This window comes from Falco peregrinus, chromosome 6 (assembly GCF_023634155.1).
Source record: "Falco peregrinus isolate bFalPer1 chromosome 6, bFalPer1.pri, whole genome shotgun sequence".
In the NCBI taxonomy this organism is placed as follows: domain Eukaryota; kingdom Metazoa; phylum Chordata; class Aves; order Falconiformes; family Falconidae; genus Falco; species Falco peregrinus.
The window spans coordinates 48,090,565-48,109,861 of NC_073726.1; the positions used below are offsets into that span (position 1 = coordinate 48,090,565).

Consider the following 19,297-nt stretch of genomic DNA (forward strand, 5'->3'; position numbering starts at 1 on the left):
ACTGTGGCTCCTGCTATCTACTGGGTTTGGGACTGCGCAGAGATGGGACCTATGAACATCGCCTCAGGATGCTATAGCCTCCCAGCACCGCCAAAGGCCATTCCAAATGTGCACGACTGAGCCCCTGGCCCTCCAGCACAGGTTACTCTTCACAATAAATCTTACCTGGGTCCAAACCTCTTCATTCATTGGTGGGTTTTTGGGGCTATTTTCAAATACAGTAATCTTGTAGATTAATTGTATAGGAAACAATTTTTGGAAACTGCCTTGTTTCAACTGGATACAGTTAGAAGTTACTTTCAGGCGATGGAGAGAAGGACAAGGGACATGAAGATGCACCAAATGAGTAACACTTGGTAAAGTTTGCTTGAAGAAGAGGGCTGGTAAGGTGAGCAGGCAAACGATTTACCAGTAAATACAAGTCTGATTTGTCTGTTGCTTTGAAATACTCCACGTTTATTTGATTACAGTAGCTTCCTAAATGACTGTCTTCTCTCAGTAACTGCTCATTGTCCCACACTTCTCATTTTGATAGATGACTTTCCCTTTAACTATAACATAGCTGATCAGTGCTTCATGTCCCCCAAACTGGTAAATCAAGTGCTCCCACCTAAAAAGACAACAAGTGGTTTACAAATACCCAGACTTGCATAAAAGCAGATCACATACCTAGTATACCTGGCAATTAGAAAAGATTTGCTTGAACCATGAGAAAATACTGTTCCATGTCTACATGTCGATCTCTTGTTGCATGAATACAGTGAGTTAATGTACAAATCAGTAAAGAATTCCTTCCACAAAATAAACATCTGTAGATAATTTGTAATTAGGCAAGGATCATTTGTAATATTAGCCCCAAAAGTCTTAGGCTTTATTTTCCACTGAAGTGATTAAGGAGAATGAAAATGGCTCTAAGATGCTAGCAATGTCCCTTTTTTCAGATTAAAATAACTTCTAAAGCACGAGGAATTCACTAACCTCTCCACTAGCTAAACATCATGAAAAACAAAGTCCCTTATGTTAAATCCCATATCAAACAACAATGGAAAAACAAACCTTGATGAATTTATGATAAGAAGATCCCCCTGCTTGCCAACCTCTATGGAGCCATGCGTGTCCGACTTTCCCAGGGCATAAGCCGCATTAATGGTGGCAGCTGCTAATGCTTCATTCATTGACATCTTCATGTTTACACAGGCTAGATGCATCACCATAGGCTGGTCGGCAAATTAAGTGGAACATGGGAGTTACCAGTCACATAAATAAAGCTCTTCATGCCTCACATCCCTAAGCACTCTCCTTCCTCCTGGTGCAACAGAAGGAGTTGTCCTGCATAAGGCAAATCTTGCCAACTCCATAATGGGAACTCTAAAATCAGGAAGTCTGAGAGCCTTTTTTATAAGCCTCTCAGTGCATATGAAGAATAGAGCCCCTTCTGGTTTCAAGAATTTCTGGCAAAAACTACCAATACAAATAAGCATAAGCAGTTGCCTGAGCAGGGCATACAGGTCTGTGCGGTTATGAAGAATGTTTTAAGTGTGCAAGATCTATACACAAGCTGTACTACAAAGAGATTTCATAATTTTGTGGTGTCATGAGTATTAGGAATAGCTTACCATTGAAAAGCAGTATGCATTAGGATTAAAGTCACTGCCAAGAGCAACTATAACTCCTTCTTCTAACATTTTTCTAGCTTGAGGTTGCTTCAGTCTAGTGGGGAAAAAGACACTTGTCAGTACAATTTGCTTAGTTATTATATGATGATTTACAGGAGCAAAAGTCATCACTCAGTTTGGCTACATTCATGCGTTCAGTTACACTAATCCTTCCGGAGACAAAAGCCCAAAATCTTCTCTTGACTCCCTACCTATCACCCTATGGACAGCATAAATGGGAAGTGTGATCCACTGCTTTTGCAGTAACAGCATGTGGCAGCAGGCAGTACAAACTATCGGGCTCCAGGTCACCAAAGTTCTGGTATTTATCCAGACCTCAGCCACTTTGAGGATTTACAAGGTGAAAATCTTCATTTCTCAAAAATGTAATTTTCTAATTCTTATAGCTTCAAAGACAGGCTCCCAAATACGAGCAGTGGCACAAGCGATGCAGTCCTTCCTTCCTGATTCTGCTGGCAATTCAAAATAGTAAGTTCAGGTTGTGAATTTAATTTGTATATATTTGAGGATTTGCTCACTTAGCAATGTTAATGCAAAATAGATCTTCAATAACTTCAATATCTGGAATAGCCATTTCAAAATTGTTTGGATGCTGGATTAAACTGGGTAGGTGTTTGCAAGGGTGGGCACTAGGAAATATACTCCCTAAGAAGTTTTAACCACAGCTGCTAGTAAAGCCAATGCTGCCAAACATGGTGTCTGAAAATAAACTAGTGTAACAATAAAAATGAAACATTACAGCAACTGCTGCCCAAAAAGCAGTATTAAAAGCACCGTAGTTAACAGAAAAGAACAATAAATGAGATCTCGATGAAGTACTTACATTTGGTATAAGCCAATCCTCTCCCTATAGAAGCCTCTTAGCAGATTTATGAGAAAATACCACCGGTTCCTGCACACCACGATGCCCTGGGAGTTAACTGTGTTTAAAAAGATTTGTCTGAAGAGCCATTCCCCATCCTCATGTGTCCTTCCAGCCTCTGCACCCCCTGCTGCGCCATGCCGCCAGACTCCTTAGGGGTACTGCAGGCAATGGTTAGCAAAGGCCAAAACAAGTGCGCTTACCATTAAGCGGCTCTCCAGCTGCACTTGCCAGCTCAGCTTTGGCCATCAGGTGAAGCCCTGACCACTACTGCTTTTCTTAAAGCCAGGGGACAGTGCAGGAGCCAGACCTCCCAAGGTCTGAGCTCTCATAAGTGGTACAGAAGGAGCTGAGGGAGGCCAGCAAAAGATGCACCACATGACATCATAGCAACTCCTTCTCATACACTGCACAGATTTCAGCCCTCTAATACTCTTTTAATGAGTATCTCGCTCATGGCTTCTTCATTTTTAGAATACATCAGACCAGGAGACCTGTTTTCAGTAAACAGTGCACCAGACACCGCAACAAATGAGGCCTCATTTCTTACAGCTCATTATTATACCCATCTTAGGCTCATCCTGAGGTTATAAACTTTCCACTGCACGGAATCTCTGGAGTAACACGTGAGTAACAGCTGCAGCTTTTTCCATGGGTGGCTGTGCCTCTGTGCGTCCTTTACCTCCCTGCCTGGGAGGGAACACACATCCCCCCTGAGATCTGTATCCTGGCCACGCATGTAGTTGCAATCAGCCAGTGGTTCAAAAGCACTGGTGCAGGACATGAACAACTAACCGCAAACAGAAACACCAGCACGGACATAGGAGTGAGCACAGGTGGCAATGGCCCAAGCCTCAATGCTTCAGAAAGCAGGGTGTTGAAAATAAACCAATATCAGCTCAAGGATCTTCTCTTCATGGGAAGGAAGGTGTTATCGGGTCATGGTCCTCATCATCTAATTGGCTTATTTTTGGCATTAGGGGTAAGCAGGTGATCCACCTATGTTTATCAGTAATATCTGCATATGGAAAATTGTGTTCTTAAGGCAATTCTGCTCAGTGTTGCCTGGGTAAAATCAGACGAGATTTTTAAAATGCTACCCACAGTCTTTCAGCTTTTTTGATAACAAAAGATTAACTTCCCAGCAAAACCTTCTGCAAGAGAGCAAATACATATATTGCAGATATAATTACCTGAAAAGAAGCCAACTCAGTTTTCAAAGTCTAAATAGATTAAAGAATCTGAATGGATTAAAGGTCCAGTTTTCTCCCTAAATGAATGCCCTATTATTACCTTAGCCTGTCATAAGGGTTAAATTCCAGTGCTGACTGAACCACTCCACATCTACTGTGAGACTCCTCAGAAGGGAATGGTACTGCCTCATTTTTGAGGATCTCCTCCAGAAACAAGATGTAAGGAGTTTCATTCAGTTCTTTGTATTTGTGATTGTCTTCACTGATCCAGCCTGATCTTTAAGGCACAGATACAAGCTTATGCTTTTACATTAAAAGACCCGGAAATCACAAACATGGTTTTGCTGTTACAAAGGTTTCCCTCCAATCTGGTGGCCTTACCTTAGCATGTAGGCAGTTGTTGGTAAAAGGACAGCAGCGCACTTAGCTCTTGCCATCGCCGTGATACCTTCATCACTAACTTCTTCCAGGTGGCTGATAGCCCGGGCTCCTAGTTCAGCTCCAAGCTACACAAATTTTCAAGAAAGTTACTCAATTCAGTAAAGCAGTTGTTGTTCTCAAACAACTGGAGGAGACATTTCACTATTAATGTAAAATTTACTAAAAGAAAAATCATAAAGAATACTTAAAAGAACAAACAGAATATAGAGAGAAAGCATTTGCTAATTTACTGCAGGAAAAGTTGATCACAAAAAGGTATTAACCATCTATTAAGTGCAAGCATACCTTTGGTGGGGTTTTTAATCAGCCTACCATGCAAACTCCGGGACTGCTATGGGTAAAACCATTATCAACTCCTGTTCATAAAGTATCCAGCAGAAAACAGTTCACAAAACTGACACTGGTTGCTGAAGTAGTAGTGCTGCTGCCTTCAATGGTGAAACACCAAAAAGGCTTTTATGATCAATCAACTTTTTGTTTGTTTTTGGTGTTTTTCAATTACAGAAGACAATAACTTGAGTTGACCCCACAGAAAGGAAGCAACATTTATATGATGGTGAAACATGGTCTCAGAGTGACTTTTTTTAATCAAGATACGTGGGAGCCTATTCTTGCCTAAACCATCCCTCTGAGTGTGCTCACCGCACATCTGACTTGTTGACAAGACATTTAAGGAAAAAAGATTTTTCAAGTTCTATAGAAACTGTGGTTTTGCCATTGCTGGGTTCACAGATATCCACCTTCCCCATCTGTATCCCATGTGGAAGATAAGCAAAGTCAATGTTTGATTAGGCAGTGAATGTTAGTCCCAGAGGTCAAGGCTTCCTCCCATGTCCTTAACTCCAAAGTGCAGAAGAATGGCTGCAGAAGCATGGCTTTAGAATCTCTGAAGATCTGCACAATCCAGGCCTGGTATTAGAATAGGCCTGTAATCAGAATTGTACTGAAGTTGCTGTGCTGAAGATAACAAGCAAGGTAGCCTTGAGCTATTCTTGAATCCTGAGACTGAGTAACTATGTTGTGCCAACAGGCCGTGGCTGTAACAAGCTACAGTTGCTGGGAAAGCAGGTGCAGGGCCAAGAGAGATAGGGACCGGTATGGGAAAATAGGGAGTAGCAAACCGCAAGGCTGAAGCACAGCAACACAATTAGCTACATGGATAGAATGCTTATTTTAGTCATGATAATTAGGGGTGTGAGAACCGCGCACATTTAGAGACTACTAACCAATTACATTTCTGCTTTACGAATATGCATATGTATCGGTTCTATATAAGTAGTGTTAGAAACTAATAAAGTTGAGCAAGATGCATAACTCATATTGAGCGTCTTCTTGACTCCGGCAAACCCTTCTCCCAACACCAAAGCTGCACTAGGGTTGCACATTCTATCATCTGATAGAAATAGGTGTCTATGAACGGTCTATTTTATAAAGTCTTAGAAAAGAAAACCTCAGGTTTGAAAACTGCAATTCTTTCAAAGATTCAGCTGTCACAAGAGCAAAAATGGCTTAACTGAATGTTAAGAAAGACGTACCTCAGCAGATTTCATTGGATGGAGTTCATCACCATGGAAGTTAATCTGTAACCCTATATCTTTTCCAGCTTGAAGAATCCTCCTAGTAGACTCCAGATCAAAGACTCCCTTCTCACAGAACACATCTATATTGTCAACATGTATTTCACCACTTAGTTTCAATTCTTTCAGTTTAGGGAGATGGTTATTGATAATGTCATCTGTGGCTTCAGTAGCAGTTTTCCCTCTAAGGAAAAGAAAATATTATATAACATAAAAGAAAATATTAAATAACATCCTTGAAGTCTGGCAAACATTCAAATCGTACATGCAATTACAAGATTATTTAGAAAATGATGCAAATACAAATCACTCAACAAACCTGCAGATTTAAAATTTTAAAACTACTGTAATTCATGTACTCTCAAACTTGAGTTACTTTCAATTCAAAGAATATTAGCTTGCACTGCTATATATATTTCATAAGGTTGGTGTCTGGATCGCTAACCAAGATACAGGTTATTTTAAAATTAATTATTCTGCTTACCTATTCATATATTCTGACCTCCTTATACTGTATTCTAAAACACAACTATTTCAACTATTTACAAAAATGTAAATTATTATATATGTTAAATAGTATGCATGCAATATTGTTATGCAAGTATCAAAGCTCAAAGGGGATGTACAGCACAAATCATTAAATGTATCTCTCCTCCTTTCATATCATTCAGAGCGATAGCTGGAAAACTGTTTCTAAGTCAGAGGGGCCTCTGGAGGTTCAATTTGCCAAAGCCAGAACCATTTGTGAACCCCCTATTATGCAAAGATAACCCGGGACAGATCAGTAAATGCTTTTGAAAGAGCAAACAATCCCAAAATATGCAGTTAAGTTAATATTTTGCAATTTTAAGATCTAAAGCTAAGTGACATACTGCAGCTAGAGGTGCCTGTGACACCTCAATCCTCCCTTCAGGCCCTGCAGGGCATGCACAGACCAGCATTATTCGAGTACCATGTGTGGGCGACTTGGGAGTTTTACAGCAGCAGCAAATTCAAGAAGCCAAATTCTGGTTAGATTTATAAATGAGGCTGTGTGGTTCTAAAGCAGAGCAGAACCCAGCTTATGGCCCTTCTTTTGTTCGCCTCTCACTGTAACAGTCATTGAGGTTGCTCGAGCTTCTCCCTTTTCTTCTTTTACTCAGTAGCCTTTGGAGGAACTTGGACTAAAAAATGAGGACCAGAGCCAAGGCAAAACAGAGGGAGACCTAAGTCTTGGTTTCACTTTTTGGGGGACATAATGCCCAAGAATGCATAACTGCCATTGTTTTAACACAAGAGACTTCTGCTCGGGAAACCACTTCCAAAATGTCTTCCCAAAGATGAAAAGGGCACAATGCACAATGAACCCTTGCCAATCAAAAAACAAACAAACAAACAAACAAACCCCAACAAAACCAACCAAAACTCACAATTGCAATCAGACATCCCCACAATCATAAATTTGATTCAAAATTATGACTAAAGGGATGATAGAGCAATTGTTTCTTTGCCCCCCTACTATAAGCATTTTAGATTCAATTCCTAAAGAACCGGAGATGCTCGAAGTCTGGAAGTTCCAAGGCTGGAAACATTTCTTAAAAGGAATGGATGGAACAAGGATCACTATAAACAAAGCAGCCTTATTTTTCTCTAGGACGGCTCAGACTACAGTCGCCTGCCCTGCTTGGTGCACACTTCACTAAGTACTGCGTATTACCATTATCATACCATAATACTGTGTATTACCAGTGCGCTGTATCACAGTCCCACAGATTTAGTGTTTGTTTGTAAAGACCACTGGAACTCATCTGACCCAACCCCTGGTGCACAGCAGGGTCAGTTTGAATCATGTTTCAATGGTGCCTTCTAGAAACAGAAAACCAGACGGAATCACCATATGCCTAGAATCACGGACAAATACATGCAGCAAGTTCTCAGCATTTGCCCAAAGCTAATTTCCAGGTGGGAAAAAAAAGAATAACCAGTACTGGCAAGTCTGGAGGTAGGTTCCTCTTAAGACTCTACATACTGAGGCTTTACAAGACATGCCACATACTGCAAGACTTGGCAACATGGAAGAGTTGGCACTTTTGCCAATTAAATGAACTTTATGGAGAGGCTTCAGCTGTAAGAGGCCAGACTTGCAACAGTAAATTAAACCAAGTACAAGACGTAAACAAGCAAATGCCTCAGCAAGAACTTAACAACGCTCCTCGGCAGCAGCCCTGTGGGGGTCTCAGCAGCAGTTTCCGTGAGCAAGCATAGTATTGCTCTCTTGTTTCACATTAAATAGAATGATTTTAAATTGATTTCATGTTAGCAGATTGATGGTAATGAATTTGCATGACCATGATCATTCCAAAACCATCACAAGATTATTAGACTTTTAACGGCCATCTACCCAAGAATAACCATTAAGTACCTGCCACAAAAAACATCTTGCAGGCATTGCATTTTAAGACCTGCATAAATCAAGAAGTTTTAAATAAAAATAGTTAAATCAATATTACTCTTCTGTTCGTAAGATTTATGCATAAGTGAACTACAAGGCAGTTTTATGGAATATAAAGATGAAAGCAAACTGCATGAGCTTAAATGACTTGGAAGATGTCTGTTTAACAGCTTCTGGAATCCACAAGATCATAAACTCATTTGCATATGTAATATTACAGAGCAACTCCCAGCCCCAAGCCTGCTTCCCCTTGCAATCCTCCACTGTTACTGAAGCTGCAGGAAATTCAGTTTAAAATTGCAGCTCAGCAAAGCAGGATGCTTTCCTCAGCTGAACCCAGATGTTCAGGAGCCAGCCAAAGGATGAGGACCATGGCTCTGATCATCAGGCCTTGGATGAGGGAAGGACTGCAGAATTCCTCCTGGTCAAAATAAAAACCCAAGGCAGAGGCTAAGTTTGAAGAGTAGCAGGAAACTCAAGCAAAATATTCTAGATGTGAACATTTGAATGAAAAGAAGATCCAAGTTAGAAAATACAGGTAATTCAGTATTTCCTTCAGGAAATTTCTTCAATTCCCCAACAACATTTTCTACTTACTTAAAATAGAATATCCTCACTACCTCTATTTTGTTATGCTTGATATGCATCAGTGGGGACAGAACCGTGCAGAGAATGAGATGGTACACCTGTCTTTCTAACACATAAGATTTGATATATTTGTAAAAACACTGGAATTTATTTCAATAGTTTATAGAAATGCTTGAAATATTTTGGTGGGAAAGACTATTGATTGTGATTTTGACCAAAATCTTCCCCAGGTTTTTTAGAGGAGGAGGAAAGGAAGGGCTAAGAAATATATATAAAGTGGGAGTAAAACCTCAATTTTATTTAACCACTAAGTCCTCCAAATTTTAGTAGAGCTTCTTGAAAGAAATATTTGATGTTTTCAGCAGATTATACTTATTTTATTCTTAACCATCTTCCGGTTATAGAAGATGATATAGGATTCCTTTTGAAGAGTTACATTAACAAAAGAAAATTTCCCATCCTGCCCCAAATACACAATAATTAAATTGCAAATAATTTTTTCTAGGTCATGTTTTCTTGAATGCTGGAAGAGGTAGGCTTTTTCTGGAGTAAAAAAAATTTTTTTTTTAAATTAACATCTCATAAACATTGCTACAGTATCACTGTGATGCTACGCCTGCCTCCACCGTATGTGCCTTGTTTTGCAGCAGCCTGCCACTTAGTCTGTCAAAATACATGGGTCACATGCACCTACCTAGGTAAAACTCCTCATTAATTTTTTCATACAATGAAATCTGGTAACTTGAAGATGTTATTTTCATCATAAGGAAAAAACCATCAAGGTGAGGAAGGCTTGTTATGGTATGCCTACTTCAGCCATCAAAATAGTTGTGATTAAGGACATTAATTTTCTACTCATGCCTATAAGACATATGTAATTCTTCACTGCATGGAAGCATAACTAAGCTTTGTTTACTGAGGTATTATTAAATAATATTTATTTATTTAATATATATTTCATATATTTATATATACGTGATGTTTATAATTATATAAAAAGATTAATTTTATAAATATGATATATATTTAATATAATAATGATATATAAATATTAAGTATACGATAAAATAAAATATAAAAATAAAAGCTCATGGCAGAGACTAAGCTTGAAGGATAGCCGAAAACTCAAGCAGGAGAACTTGCTGTAAAGGAATATTTTGAAATATTGTTATGCTCACTGTACGTTATGCTCACTGTGAGCACCAGTGGGAGGAGGGTGTTCTGTGCTAAGCTTATGCTGGCATTTAGTATCCATTAAATAATGCTTCCCCATCTTCTTTCAAATTAAAAATTTAGGAGAGCCTTCTTTAAATACTGGCTACCATTTCAAATACGTTACAAGTTAGGAGGGCTGGGCAGAAGAAACCTTTCTGAAAATAACAGCCAATTTTCAATGTAAAGCAGTAATACTTAACAAAAGCAAGAAAAATCAAGGCGTATTACTTTGGCACCGAATGAGCTCCACAGTACGTTGAAGAAATGCCAATATCCATGGTTTGCTTAGCACGTTCGATCACCCTGAGCATCTTAAGCTCTGTGTCTAAGTTTAAGCCGTATCCACTTTTGCACTCAACCAAGGTAGATCCTGCTCTGCACATGCGTTCCAGTCGGTGTTTGAAAGTAGTGAACAGCTCTTCTTCTGTAGCCTTCCGAGTGTGTTCCACAGTAAAATGGATTCCTCCCCCAGCCTCATGGATATCCATGTAGGACGCACCTGCCAGCTTTGGAAAAAAAAAGGAAACAAAAAACAACCCCCACACACAATTAGCTTTTAAATGTGCATTCTCTATCCAAGGGATTCTGGAAAGTGATTTGAGGTCTCTTTGCAGTGAGAGAGAAAAAGAAGCAGGGGGAAAATTCCCATTAGTTCTTCCTCCCTCCCCCTCCTCTTCTCTATCCCCTCCACTTAAGTGAAAAAATGGTTTAAGAAGTGACATAAAGAGAATGACTCCGAAGACTTGCTTCCCCCTGAGTCCAAAGGGAAAACCTATCTCTAGCTCAAAAGTTAACTTGTATGGAAAAAAACAAATAATCAAGGTTTGAATGGTAATAGAAGGCAGCACTCCTGTATTGCTTCAATTAATGCAAAAAATATATCAAGGCTGGCTGCAAAGGCTGCTGTTACACTCCTCCCTCAGCCTACCAGTATGCAAAAATCATCCCTCTTCCCTCAGTTAGATTATCTAACAAAAATTATGTATTTTTCTACAAATGAAAGATGGGAGTCACTAGAAAGTAGAAATAGTTATGCATAAAAAAAAAAAAAAAAAAAAAAAAGAGGAAGAAAAATCCAGCTGTGCGATTTTGTGCCATTACCTTCATTGCAAACTCATGAACCCTATCACCAGCCCATACTGGATGTGTGTGTGCATCTACCAGGCCTAAAGAAAACAAAGTAAACAAACTCCAGTTATTTCACTGTGTAAGAGAAGAGGTTATGAACATGGAAGCAAATTAAATGAACAGCAGAAGCTCCCCTATAAAGTCTCTATTGGTTAGAGAAAAACAAAAATCCAACCAGCCAAAAATCTAGGATTTTCTTCAAAGGCTATACATTTTCTGTCAAATTTTTAGGTGTCACACCTTATGCATAATGTCTCTAGGTAAATGCATCAGTTGCTGATTTTTTTGTGTTGCTTTGGTGGTGTTTTCAAACTGTGGAAAAAATGATAACTGACAAACTTTGAAAGAGTTCATTAGACTTTAAGTTTTTGTTCTTTCAAAAAGGCAAACTGTTTAGGCTGGGCTTAGTATGCTATCACGTGCTCTTACTCCAGCAACAGTCCACTTACTCCAGCAGGAGCTTTTTCTGCAAGCTGAGAAACCAACACTACTGGGTGCCCAAGGCCACTGCAAATGAAACATGAAATGAAATGAAATGAAAAAAAAAAATGCGAGGTCTAACAGTCATGTGCTAACACTTGCAAAGTTTAACATGCCATAAACTTGCTCAGGTTTATTTTTTATCAGGTAAAGTTGCAAAATATGCAGCTTAAAATTCAACCAACTGTGGACAGGCTTGGACAGACTGAGCTCCGTGGCTGAAGGGCTGATGGGCACAAAGGGTGCAGAAAAGAGAGGTGAATCTGAAAGTCACTCAGTGGGCCAACTACATTACCGTTGTGATCTATGCTACAGAGGAACAGATGTAAGATGAAACAGGAGACAGATCTCCACTATGGAGTCCAAAAGAACCATCCCGAGTACTGCAATTTTCTCCTTGCAGCGGTCCTGATGAGGAACCTATGATACTCTGCACCCCGCACAAGGTATTACCAAACCAGTACTGAATATAGAGGAGAAAGGATGGAGGGACATCTAACACGCATGTACTTTGTCTCTAAGCTCTTGCCACCATTCAGCACCGTATCTTTATGAAAAAATATGCCTACCTGGTAACACGCACTTCCCAGAGCAGTCAATTATTCTTTCAAATGTTGCTCCTGAAAACTGATGGCGAATAACATCTGCCTGGCCCACAGCTATGATACAACCATCTCTGCAAACGACAATGAACGAAGGGAGCATGAGCAACAACTCTCCAGAGGCAGGGGTAGGGACGTTCAGCAGGACTGCAGCTGCACACAGGAGGTGGTTTGCTAATCTTATAGATTCACAGGGGTCGATGGGGTAATGCCACACATTTCAAGTTGTTTGCCATAACACCTGTCATGTCCTCTGCTTAGACCCCTCAGGACAATGCCTTGGTACTCTTTTGCTAGACAACAGAATCTTTCTCTTGTGGATCGGCAAATATACAGCTTTCCTCCAGCAAGTATCTGCAGGGCACTCTTCCCCCTCACGGACGTCAAACTGCCATTGCTAGCCTCCACCACCTGGACCTGAATCATACCCTTGTGCCCTTGGAAGCCATAAGGATAAATCTCTTTGGGGCTGATCATCGGTTCATCAGCTATTTTCTTGAGGATGGTACTGGGAACCCCAGGATGCACCTGAGGGCTGCCCTGTAGCCATGCATGGGCTGCACCCCACCTGCACCAGAGGAGCTTCCTGGGGAGCACGCAGCACCCCTCTCCTTCATGCCCTGCCTTTCTCCAGCTCTTCTCAAGCCACTGGGATAGTAACAGGGAGTCATCGTGAGTACCTCACTGAAGGTACCTCTGTGCTACGCAGCTGAGTATTTACAAGATGCAAATAGCAGAGCATTAGGAAATGAGAGAGAAGAGACGTAGCTATGTTATTAATTATGATTTCATTAATCACACAAATTATTTATATGACCGCTATTGGTTTGCGTCAGTTCACCCAGAAACGGAGCAGAGGCAGAAGAGGGTAACAATAACGATCAATAAGTTATCTTCCCCAGGCTGGAAGCGCCAACGCAGTATGACAGTGGAAGGTATCGACACATTGACTGACATAATCAACGTGATGAAGGCCCGCCTCGACGCAGGCCGGCGGCTGCAGCCCCCGGCCCCGCAGCCCGCCCCGCCGCCGCTCCCGGGCGCAGGCAGCCCCCGGGCCCGGCAGCACCCCGGGCCCGGCAGCACCCCGGGCGCAGGCAGCCCCCGGGCCCGGCAGCACCCCGGGCCCGGCAGCACCCCGGGCGCAGGCAGCCCCCGGGCCCGGCAGCACCCCGGGCGCAGGCAGCCCCCGGGCCCGGCAGCACCCCGGGCCCGGCAGCACCCCGGGCGCAGGCAGCCCCCGGGCCCGGCAGCACCCCGGGCGCAGGCAGCCCCCGGGCCCGGCAGCACCCCGGGCCCGGCAGCACCCCGGGCGCAGGCAGCCGGCCCCCGCAGCCCGCCCCGCACTCACAGCCCCACCACCAGGCTGGCGTCCCGCAGCACGGCCAGGCCGCCGGCGCCCTCCCGCCGCAGACACTCCTCGCCGCGGGCGCAGACCAGCACCAGCTGCCGGGCGTTCTCCAGCAGCAGCCGGTGCCGGCCCGCCATGGCAGCGGCGTGCGGGGGCGGCGGCCGCTCCGCTCAAAGTCCCCCCGGGGCGGGGCGGGCGAGGGGCCTCCTGCCCCACCCCCCCATCTCCCACCTCCCACCACACCAGAGGGCGAGGGCAGGGCAGTGGGAAGCGAAGCCGGCGCTTGGCGCAGGCACCGGGCTTCAAGGGCGAGCTCGGCAGCAGGCTGCTGTCGGCGGGGGATGCTGGATTTGGTGCGGTCCGAGGCAGGGACAACATCCGCACGTGGGGCTGGTCTGTGACAAGCTCCGAAGCACCGGTCTGGCCGGCGGGGGGGTCCCAGAGCCTTCTGTCCCCGCCGCACTGCCTGGAGATCTTCCTCTGCCCAGATAACGGGAGCTCCTGAACTGGGAGCGTTTGTCTGCCCACGTCCCCCCTCCCCGGCGTCCATCACCTCCCCGGCATCCCAGCGCCAGCCTCTGAGGGACCGTAACACCTCTTACCGCGCTGGATATCCTGGCAGGCATTACTTCATCCCGGCAGACATTAATTTATCCAATTCCATTATCAAAAGGTTTGTGCGATTCTGCTACCCCCTATAGAATGAGGGATGGGAGAACTGGGAGCAAACATTTACTCCTAATGTGGATTTTCGGTTTTCTTCTCTCTTCAAACGTTCATAGCATCTACAGGGCTTCAGTAATTCCCAGATGGAAAACAGAGTGTCTTTCTGAGTGGTCCCTCAAACACCCTTCTAATGATGGTAATCTTCTTTAGACATCCTCTTTTCTTTTAGAAAGAGGATCAATTTAAAATGCTTGTAACACATCTCTGTGCATACACACATTCCTGTAGAGCAGAAACACATACGGGCTCTTTGAATGAGCCTTTCTGGTGAGGTCCTGTTTGCAAATGAGGCAAGGTATGCAGCTAAAATACAGTGATTTGCATTTAACAACAAACCTGAAAGGTGAGTAATAGTATCGGCTACCATCTTCTAATACTACTTCACTGGCTCAGTATTGCACTATGACATAACCTTCATCTTCCTCCTAAGCATTATTCTCTCTCGCTAGGCATGAGGAAGATTGCCAGGAGATGGGGTAGATGGTACTTTACTGTTTCCAGGGGTTCCTGCTGCTGACTTTGGCTTTCCCCGGCAGTATGTTTGGAAGCAGAAGTTAGAGAGGAACCTTGCAACAGCATCATAGCAAGGGCAGGACGCTCCATTGCAGGGGGAATGCTTAAGCAGCAGTGGTGGGGGGAGAGCTGGTGTGTCAGGAATGAAACACAGCAGGCTGTGGTGGAGCCTGGCACCGGCCGGATCAGCCCTGCCAATAAACCAGGGGGGAGGTGGTTCAGCCAGAGCAGAATCTCACTTCTCTGTGCATGGTGGGATGGTGGCAAATAAAGTGCTACAGCGAAGCCATGAATTCTCTAACAAGCACTGCCATTCTACATCGAAGAGTTCTCACCCCCTAGGAAGGGAATCAGAGGAAGTGCTATGCATCACAGGAGGGCTTTAGCTCTCTCTGCAGCGCGAAAACATTTTCTTTACCCTCTTGAGAGGAATAAAGCATGCTGCCTGTATTGTACAACTTGAAAGACATCTTTCTAGAGATACATACTTCTCTGTAGTTGAGGAACCAGTCACATTCACCTACATACACAAAAGTGGTTCAGCATATGCTAGGGCTTCCCAGTTACTCTCTAAAGCTGAAGGACTAAAACACTTAGCATGTTATTGCAGTGATGGCACCATCCGGTGATCCAGCGCCCAGATCCTACATTACACGACTCACCTCCAGTCCTGCTTCGCCTCATGTGGAGGAGCTGCTTTCAGGGCAGTGCCAGGCCACTCGAGACAAGGAATGAACTGTATACTAAGATGACAATCACAATCATCTTCTTCTCCAATACTGATACCACTGTAAATATCAGTAACATGGAAAGGGCACTATTCTGCATCATGCAGATGTTAAACTGGGCATGCATCACAAACATCTTTTTGCCTCTCATTCCTGCAACTGAAAGTGTTCCAAGAACGCATTTGCTGTAGTTGTTTTCAAGTTTCCTAAGCTCACTGCTGATTTAAAAGTACTCATTTATTCTTGTGCTAGTGCTGATTTTAGCTTAAATAGCTACTTTCACTTTTCCAATGAGATTGTAAGGTACTTCTTCAGCAGGCCTAGGAAGTAAGCCTTCAAGCTGCCAAAAATAAGGGACTAGTTAAAGTAGTAAAAGACCTTCACAAGTACATCCAATGTGATTTTTCAGTTTATGGCAACTTACAGATTTAAATATCAAAGGAACACACACATGTTCCAATTCCAACATGAGAAAGAAACAGGGCAGTATTTCTCTGCAGGAGCTATTCCCACAGGCTGGTTTTCTCCCAATTCACATAACCAGTATTAAATCCTAACACTGCCCAAAGCGTCCAGCACTCTGTTCACTCATCATCTCTGAAAGGATGCATGATCCTAGCCTAAGGACCTGGGGATCTGCATGCCACATGTGCCTACCACAGTTGCCACCTGTGTAGCTTTTATACAGAACTTTTCTACTTCAGAATGCTCTGAGGAAGACACAGCAGAAACTAAGGTACAGTCGTTGCAGTGGCTTGCCCAGCAATTCAAGCCGCACTGGTAAGTGACCAGGGTCTGGGCTCAAGTTCCATGTCAGTGAGATCTACTTCCACAGCTGGGTCCCTGCCTAATTTTTATGCCAGAGACTCACAAAGTACACTCCCATTTTGCAGTGCGTTGTCTTAATCCTCTGAATGCTATGGACCTTTATAGCTGGCAAGAGGCTTTTGTTTGTGTAGATATTGGCTACAAAGTTGATACAAATTTGTCCTTCTTTACTAATGATTGCACAGCTGCACTTCCAGCTTTATGGCTCAAAGCAGAATATTTCTCAGATACACTGAGATGTAACAGATCTCCACAGCTCACCTGCAGTGAAGTCTTCACAGCTATCTCTAAAGAGTCTGTAAACAGGTTTAAAGATTAAGTGTATTTAAAAAGTAACTACATAAATACTGTAAAATATACAGATGGCCATATTTTCCTGTTTCAGATGGGCAAATAACTGGCATTTTGCCCACAGCCTTCAACTGTTAAAAGCAGAGACAGCTAAGAGCGAGGTTCTTGCAAATACTGAAGATTACTTAGTTTTGTCACTTAAGAGGTGAAACCTTGTTTCTACTAAAAAGGGCTACAAAGCATTATACCTGTGTCCTCTTCATTAACCAATCCAGAGCTGAAGGAATCATCACCAAACCGTCAGCAGCAGGCATATCAGGTTATTTTTTTCAAAGATTTTTCTGTTTACTATTCCACAGTCCATACTATCATCAACATTAAGAGAGAGAAAAGGCTATTCCTGCAGCTCCTTCAATCTACCTAGCAATGCAGCTTAGAATGACAGAAGAAAGTCACATATACACGGCAAAACGTTCTTCACCCTCTATTACATGCTAGTTTGCACTGCCCGTATGGCTGTCTGACAGCAGATGCTGAACTGAGCCAACGCATCAATGAAACATCAATTTTCTTCTGGAGTACACAACTTCGAAGATTTAATTCATTCTGGCAATCACTTAAATTCAGGTACTTCCTTCGACAATAATGGCATTTGTTGATCCTGGTAAGACTTGTAAGTTGTTCTGGGGGGCTCTTTTGGGTTGGTTGGTTTGGTTTTTTTCAATACTGACTTTTCACTCTAATATTTTCAGCTTTAAATGGAAATAATTGCCTGACCCTCCAGCATTAGTTTTTTGGATATCAATAAAAAATTAGAGTAGTTTTAAAGGATTAACTTCCCCCATACTAAAACACAATGGGGCAAAAAGTAAACACCTTATTACAAAAGTATGGAAAACAAAAAAAGAAAAAAAAGTTTATTTCCAGATATACAAAACACCTATTCTCTCATTTCTCCATCTTCTTCCTCTTCTTCCACACCTCTGATGTACAAAACATTATTACACCTGTAAATAGAACCAAGAGCTCCCTTAGTTATTAATGATTTTCTTTAATACAGCTTTTCCACAAAGTTCACTGCAATTGCACACACACCACCACCCCAAGTTTATAAAAGTAGTAACTGGCTAACAATGCTGTAGAAGAAGTTTTTACTTCTGAGTTAACAGTTACGGTCATGTTTAACTTCCAAGCATGCAAAACGTTTTCAGTAGCAATGCACTAGTTATAATGCCAAGCGATTAACAGATATACAATAATCTGGAAAAACGAAGTATTTCGTTACCCAAAGGAGGGATTGTAAATACTTCTTATAGAAATATTTAAAAATTCATTTTTCCTCCCCTGCAAAGAGATCTCAATTTCACATTGTCACATTCATAGCCTTCACATAAGAGCTACGTCAATAAGTTAGACAAGAAAAAGCACCTACCAATACAAGTTTTAATGCAAGTGGTGAGAAAGTTTGGAAAGATGCTGCCTCCACCGTAAATACTCTAATTACCTTATCAAAACTTCACCCAGGTGTCCAGACAACGCACCGTCTATATACTCCTCTGTGTTTGCAAGCTTGAGAAGGAAGCCGGCAAAAGTCAGAACGATTGTAACAGCAGCACCTCCGCGAGGCACGCGGCGGTTTTGCCCCGCAGCCCGGTTGCGGTCACCGGGGGAGGCCCAGCGCCCACCGGTGAGGCACCGCCGAGCCTCTGCAAGCGCCCCGCTTCGCCCCGCCGGGGCCGAGGCCTAGTGCCCCCCCCGCAGCCCCGGCGCGGCCCCCGCCCCGCCCTGCCCTCACCTGCATGTTCATGTAGCCGTCGACGGAGACGAGGTAGCCCTTGTACTCCATCCCCCACTTCAGCTTCACCATCACCGGCTTCCCCGTCAGCCCGTTCAGGAAGGGCTTGGGGTTGAGGGGCAGGCTCTGCCGGGGAAAGCGGCCCGTCAGCGCCGCCGCTGCCCGCCCCGCCGCCTCGGGGCCGGTAACGGCCGCGGCTCCCACCGTCGTTCCCCCCCGCCCCCGCCGCCCCTTCCCTCGCGCAACGCGAGCACCGCCCTCACCATGGCGACGCGGCGCGCGGCAGGGGCGCGAGAAGCACAGGCCGACGCGGGAACCGCTCGTGCGCGCCGCGGGATGCGTGAGAATAGGCACAGCCCCGCTCCCGCTCCCGCTTCCACTTCCGGGGCGCCGCGCTCCCCTCTGACCCCTCACCCCGCTGAGCCGAGCTTTCGATAGGCTAGGGCACTCTCACGCGCGAAGCGAAAAGCGGGGCTGCCCATTGGCTCAGCGGCCCTTCGGGCCTCTCTCATTGGCCAATCTGGCCGCCCTCCTCCCTTTCCTAGCCAATCGTTGGCGCTGCAGGGCGCTCCGCGCTCGGCGGGGCGGGGCGGGGCCGGGCGGCGCCGAGCTGCCCTGCCGCACGGTGGTGGGCTGCGGGCCGGGGACCGCGTTCTTGCGTTCCGCGGGCGCACAAGGCCCTTCCCTGGCCGGTGGCCGCCTCGCAGGCCCTAGGGGGCTGGTTTCACCCCGCGCAGACCGGCAGCAACCTGATTTTGCCTTGGAAGCCGGGCGGCCGGAGCGGTAGCTGCCCTGCGGCCGGGGGCGGGCGCACCGCTCCTGGGCAGTCGGGCGGGCGCAGCTCCCGGTGGCGTACCGCTGCGTGCGCCCCG

General features: G+C 44.3%; 2 protein-coding genes across 3 annotated transcripts; both read right to left on the minus strand.

The window, feature by feature from the left end:
- Positions 1-427: 427 nt before the first annotated feature.
- On the minus strand, positions 428-13,709 carry AMDHD1 (amidohydrolase domain containing 1). 2 transcript variants are annotated; one of them, XM_055807244.1, is made up of 9 exons: positions 13,545-13,707; positions 12,161-12,267; positions 11,085-11,149; positions 10,212-10,489; positions 5,708-5,933; positions 4,113-4,237; positions 1,617-1,710; positions 1,057-1,217; positions 428-610 (listed from the first exon to the last, which is right to left on the minus strand). In XM_055807244.1, exons 1-9 carry the CDS (start codon positions 13,679-13,681, stop codon positions 496-498), a joined length of 1,308 nt encoding a protein of 435 aa, XP_055663219.1. In that variant the 5' UTR covers positions 13,682-13,707; the 3' UTR covers positions 428-495. The 2 variants fall into 2 exon arrangements, with proteins under 2 accessions (XP_055663219.1, XP_055663220.1); XM_055807245.1 differs by lacking the exon at positions 1,057-1,217 and having other exon boundaries at positions 13,545-13,709.
- Positions 13,710-17,519: 3,810 nt separating this feature from the next.
- SNRPF (small nuclear ribonucleoprotein polypeptide F) lies at positions 17,520-18,839 on the minus strand. Its single transcript, XM_055807246.1, has 4 exons — positions 18,689-18,839; positions 18,426-18,551; positions 18,135-18,199; positions 17,520-17,637 (listed from the first exon to the last, which is right to left on the minus strand). The coding sequence occupies exons 1-4, from the start codon at positions 18,689-18,691 to the stop codon at positions 17,571-17,573; spliced, it is 261 nt and encodes an 86-aa protein (XP_055663221.1). The 5' UTR covers positions 18,692-18,839; the 3' UTR covers positions 17,520-17,570.
- Between the last annotated feature and the right edge of the window lie 458 nt (positions 18,840-19,297).